Below are 4839 nucleotides of genomic sequence, written 5' to 3'. Positions count from 1 at the left end.
TCTCTCTCTCTCTCTCTCTCTCGGTGGTTGTGGGGGTGTTTCACACGATTATTTAAGGTGGTTTAACAAAACATTATGTTCTAATCCAAAATATAAACGATACGTGTATCAAAAACAACAGATTTTCTTTCTCCCCATAAAGCTCCATATTGCCCAATCGTCACTCTTGAACCGGTTGTCCAATCATCTCTCGCTATTCTTCCCAAGCGGAAAAGCGCACCAATGACATCGCTCCGATTCCATTCCGTCACTTTTTCGTTTTTGTATTAACGTCACCTTACCGCGTCTGCTTGGTCACGTGTCTCTCTGCTGTCCAATCACAAAGTTGCTATCTCGCGCTTTAAAAGCTCTGTAAGACTGAGGGTGCCGGTACAGAGGATGAGAGAAAAACAGTTTGTATTTCCTTTTAAAAGCAGCTGGATACACACCGTGTTATCTACTGATTATTTATTCCGGTTGAAAGGTAACGAGGCTTTAGTACTTATTAAATGTAAAGTGTTGCTTTTTTTAGATTAATTTTGCGTTCCTATAATATTTTGGTGCGCTTTAGAGCCGCACGTGCGTCTTATATAAATCAGCTGTGATTTTTGAATAGTGCTTTAATGTTACGTTTAGAGAGCGTTACAATGTAAAGTTACTAGTGGTTGTGGAGTTTCTTCGAAAAAAAAAAAAATTTTATTGTTTAAAAGCCATGTCTTGGCAATTTGTCGTCTCTGTTGCATCATTCTCGGGAGGAGGTCAGTCGGCTCGGGACTTTAAACACATTGAGTTACTGCGTAAACGTGGCTTTCTGAGAATATCATCTGCTTTCTACTGCGGTTAAAAACAATCAGTACATCTTTTGATTAAAGTTTTCGATTAATTGTTTTAAGGTAAAGCCACTTGGTTTAAAATGAATCCTGTTGCTATTAAATCGTATTAAATGATTACATTACCGTGTGTGGTGTACTCCTCCAGGATGTTGAAGTTGTGCTGTAAGCGCTTTGTCCGGCTCCGGGAGGTACTCCAGCTCCTCCATCATGGCGGTGTCTTTGTGTGGACGGAGGTCTAGTTTAACACACTGTCGCGTTTCATTCTTTATTTTTCTGTTCGACTTTTACGGAGCTGAAACGAATCCCTGGGTGACTGTTCCACCTAAATCTGAGTCTGTTAGAATAAAGATTAAATGTACTCCGTACTATAGCCTTAATATCCAAACTCTGAAGATCACCTGTTGATTTTGAGATCTTTTTGGGAAAACAAATTTTCCATAACCGTAAACCTCGTCAACATGTTTGCATGGCATTTTAATATACCCGCTATATTTATTAGCTTGAGGATATAAGAACAGGTGAAGGCACTTTTTATTTTATTGTTTCAGGGTTTGATACAGTACATAATTAACAACACGGTGTGAAATTGTGTTCGCCCCCCAGGTTTCTCATAGCCACAGTGAAAATGGACACTTCCTGCAGTTCAAAGCTGACTAAATCTGTGAAGCAGCAGTACATGGACCTGCCACAAGGAGACAAAGTGCAGGCTATGTACATCTGGATTGATGGATCTGGAGAGGGCCTCCGCTGCAAGACCAGGACTCTGGACTCAGAACCCAAGACCATTGAAGGTACTGTTTAGTTTTGGACTTTATGGTGGCACTTTCACTTCAAGTCACTATTTGCATGCATATATCTTACTGTGACATAAATATGGGTTAAATGGTTTACATTAAAGTTCGGTGATTTTGACTGTTTTTGTTGGTTTCTGCAGAACTTCCAGAGTGGAATTTTGATGGCTCCAGCACAAGCCAGGCTGAAGGCTCAAACAGTGACATGTACCTCATACCAAAAGCCATGTTTAGAGACCCATTCCGGAAGGACCCCAACAAGCTGGTTCTTTGTGAGGTCCTCAAGTACAACCGGAAAACTGCAGGTATGAATTTTAACATTTCATACAGATTTTCTGCTAACATTTTTAATCTGAGGTCATTTATGAAGGAGTACTTGTGGATAATACATGCTTTTTTGACTTCTATTGACTTTTTTTTTTTTTTTTTTTTTAAGAAACTAACCATCGTCAAATGTGTGAAAAGATCATGGGCATGGTGGAGAACCAGCATCCATGGTTTGGAATGGAGCAGGAGTACACACTACTTGCCATAGATGGTCATCCTTTTGGCTGGCCCTCAAACGGCTTCCCTGGACCCCAAGGTGAAGATCTTTAGTGTACACTATGGCTTTTAATTCACTTCTCCCCTCTCCCCTTTCTCAGTTAGGGTAAATAATCGAATGGTTGTAATTCTAGGTTGAATGTTGTGATATTGTGTTTAAACAGGTCCCTATTACTGTGGTGTGGGAGCAGATAAAGCTTATGGCAGAGACATTGTCGAGGCCCATTACAGAGCGTGTCTTTATGCTGGAGTTATGATTTGTGGCAGTAATGCAGAAGTCATGCCTGCACAGGTAAGCTTTTAAAATGGTTTGGAAAGGACTGTTTTGATGAGTTTCGGTCACACATACCACTAACGTTTTAAACTTTGCAACACACACCAACTTCTCTTTTTTTATTATTTGTTTTAAGTTTAATATACATCTATTGGCTGAAAGAGTCTAAAACAAATAAATAAAACATGTTTACACTACGATTACAATAAGCAATTACGAAGATCCCTGTGTAATTTATTCTTACACCAAACATCTCTGATTTTATCAGTGGGAATTTCAAGTGGGACCTTGTGAGGGCATCACCATGGGTGACCATCTGTGGATAGCACGTTTCATCCTGCACAGGGTGTGTGAAGACTTTGGTGTTGTTGCCTCCTTTGACCCCAAACCCATTCCAGGCAACTGGAATGGTGCTGGTTGCCATACCAACTTCAGCACCAAGAACATGAGAGAGGAGGGAGGCCTCAGGTATGATGGTCAAAAAAATAGTTGTGGTGTTAGTCTATAGGACTTAACATAACTATTTTAATGTTAAAAAGCTCACTGGTGCTTTAAGATGATTAGACATCTAATGTGGCATGGCACAATTAAAAGTTTCTAATTTTGTCACCTTTACCAAACGTGATGCCAGCATTGTGTATGTAAGAAATGTATATATTACACAGACACTGGAAAAGTACTGGAATTGATCTAATGAAGCAAGTCCTGCTATGTTGGCTTTTTTTTTTTTTTTTTTTTTCTTTTAGTCATCTATAACACAAATTAATTGTTTTAAACTATTTGCTTTCCTGCTTGCAGGTATATTGAGGAAGCTATTGAGCGGCTGAGCAAGAGGCATCACTATCACATTCGCGCCTATGACCCAAAAGGGGGGCTTGACAATGCCAGACGTCTTACTGGCCACCATGAGACCTCAAACATCAACGAGTTCTCAGCTGGTGTGGCTAACCGTGGGGCCAGTATCAGAATCCCACGAGCTGTGGGCCAGGACAAGCGAGGTTATTTTGAGGATCGCCGTCCCTCAGCTAACTGCGACCCATATGCTGTGACAGAGGCTCTCATTCGCACATGTCTACTTAATGAGGAAGGGAAAGAACCAAAAGAGTACAAATGAACTGGAAAAAAAAATCCCATGTGCCTTTTTTAAATAAGTGGTTTGAGGGATAGAAATGTCATATCTTTTAATACTGTGGTTTTACTGGAATCTTTTATGAATTTAAAAGTCAATCTGATGAGTCTAGATGGAAATCGTCAAGAAAGTCATAAGCTGTTTTTTGTTTTAATCTTTAGTTCACTACGTGAACTAATGTCACTGCCAATACTTTTGATGGGCTTTATTTTGGATGCTGGTTGTCCTAGTGAGTATGGAAGAATGAGGGTAGAATATTTCTATTCCACTAAAATGTAGATTTTCTGTTACATTTTAATCTTGGGTTGGGAATGTGACAGCCCCACCTCTGAAACAAACACAATGCATATGTGGAAGTTGATTGCAGATGGTAAAACATTTTCTATTACAATTGCATTAAAATTTAGTATTTTCTGATAAATTTGTGTGCCTTTTTCTTGTTTAATGATTACCATGGGTTGATTGTGACAAGACACAAATATTTTCACTTTTTTGTTCCAAAATAGGCTAAATTATCTCTGCAAAATGGCGTCCAGACTCTTATACTTACTCAGTCACTCATCTTTTATACCTCTATATCCTGTATTCAGGGTCACTGGACTTGGGGCACGAGGCAGGGTACACCCTGGACTGGGTGCCAAGCCATTGCAGGGCACACACACTTATTCACACACTCTGGCGTTCCCAAATTTACCTTAATCAGCCTAACCTGCATATCTTTGGACAGTGGGAGGAAACTGGATACCCGGAGGAAAGCCACCAAGCACAGGGAGAACATGCACACAGAGACTGGATTTGAACCGGGATCTTGGATGTGCAAGGCAATAGTGCTAACCATTACACCGTGCCGCCCTCTTATCTTTACTAGTTAACTAATTTTAACTTGATGTCTTCCATGATTGCCATTAGGTAAATTTCCTAAGACAAAAGGAGTGGTAAAATACTTGCTCAATTAATCAAGCCAATTGCATGGGTTAATTTACTTTATTTAAAAAAAAAAAAAATTGTGTGATGACCATTTCAGTGTACCAGTACATGGTTATTTGATTATTTGCAAAAGTTTTCACTTTCCACAGCAAAATATAAATTCAGTCTTTTTGTTGTAATAATGAGGTTTCATTTAATTAAAAAATAGGATATACAGTATTTGTGTTCTTATCGTTTCCAAGGACCTCTGCAACCAGAGACTGCTTGACTGTCACAACACTATGTACTGCATATTATTAATCATGATTTGGTTATACAGTATTATTCATCTAACTTTTTATTCTATTCAATTCCATTCTATAA

General features: G+C 39.2%; 1 protein-coding gene across 1 annotated transcript; it reads left to right on the top strand.

The window, feature by feature from the left end:
- Positions 1-333: 333 nt before the first annotated feature.
- On the top strand, positions 334-3970 carry LOC128526922 (glutamine synthetase-like). Its single transcript, XM_053499145.1, has 7 exons — positions 334-463; positions 1416-1603; positions 1747-1908; positions 2040-2186; positions 2311-2438; positions 2689-2888; positions 3219-3970. The coding sequence occupies exons 2-7, from the start codon at positions 1438-1440 to the stop codon at positions 3532-3534; spliced, it is 1119 nt and encodes a 372-aa protein (XP_053355120.1). The 5' UTR covers positions 334-463; positions 1416-1437; the 3' UTR covers positions 3535-3970.
- Positions 3971-4839: the final 869 nt, after the last annotated feature.

This window comes from Clarias gariepinus, chromosome 6 (genome assembly GCF_024256425.1).
Source record: "Clarias gariepinus isolate MV-2021 ecotype Netherlands chromosome 6, CGAR_prim_01v2, whole genome shotgun sequence".
Lineage (NCBI taxonomy): Eukaryota > Metazoa > Chordata > Actinopteri > Siluriformes > Clariidae > Clarias > Clarias gariepinus.
The sequence above is the reverse complement of the archived record's forward strand: the minus strand, read 5'-3'. Positions and strand labels throughout refer to the sequence as shown.

What these genes read in the sequence shown, in the direction of transcription:
- LOC128526922 (XM_053499145.1), top strand. Translation starts at nt 1,438, where the DNA reads ATGGACACTTCCTGCAGTTCAAAGCTGACTAAATCTGTGAAGCAGCAG. An exon ending in AGAACCCAAGACCATTGAAG is followed by an intron (nt 1,604 to 1,746) that starts GTACTGTTTAGT and finishes TGGTTTCTGCAG; the next exon opens with AACTTCCAGAGTGGAATTTT. An exon ending in CGGCTTCCCTGGACCCCAAG is followed by an intron (nt 2,187 to 2,310) that starts GTGAAGATCTTT and finishes GTGTTTAAACAG; the next exon opens with GTCCCTATTACTGTGGTGTG.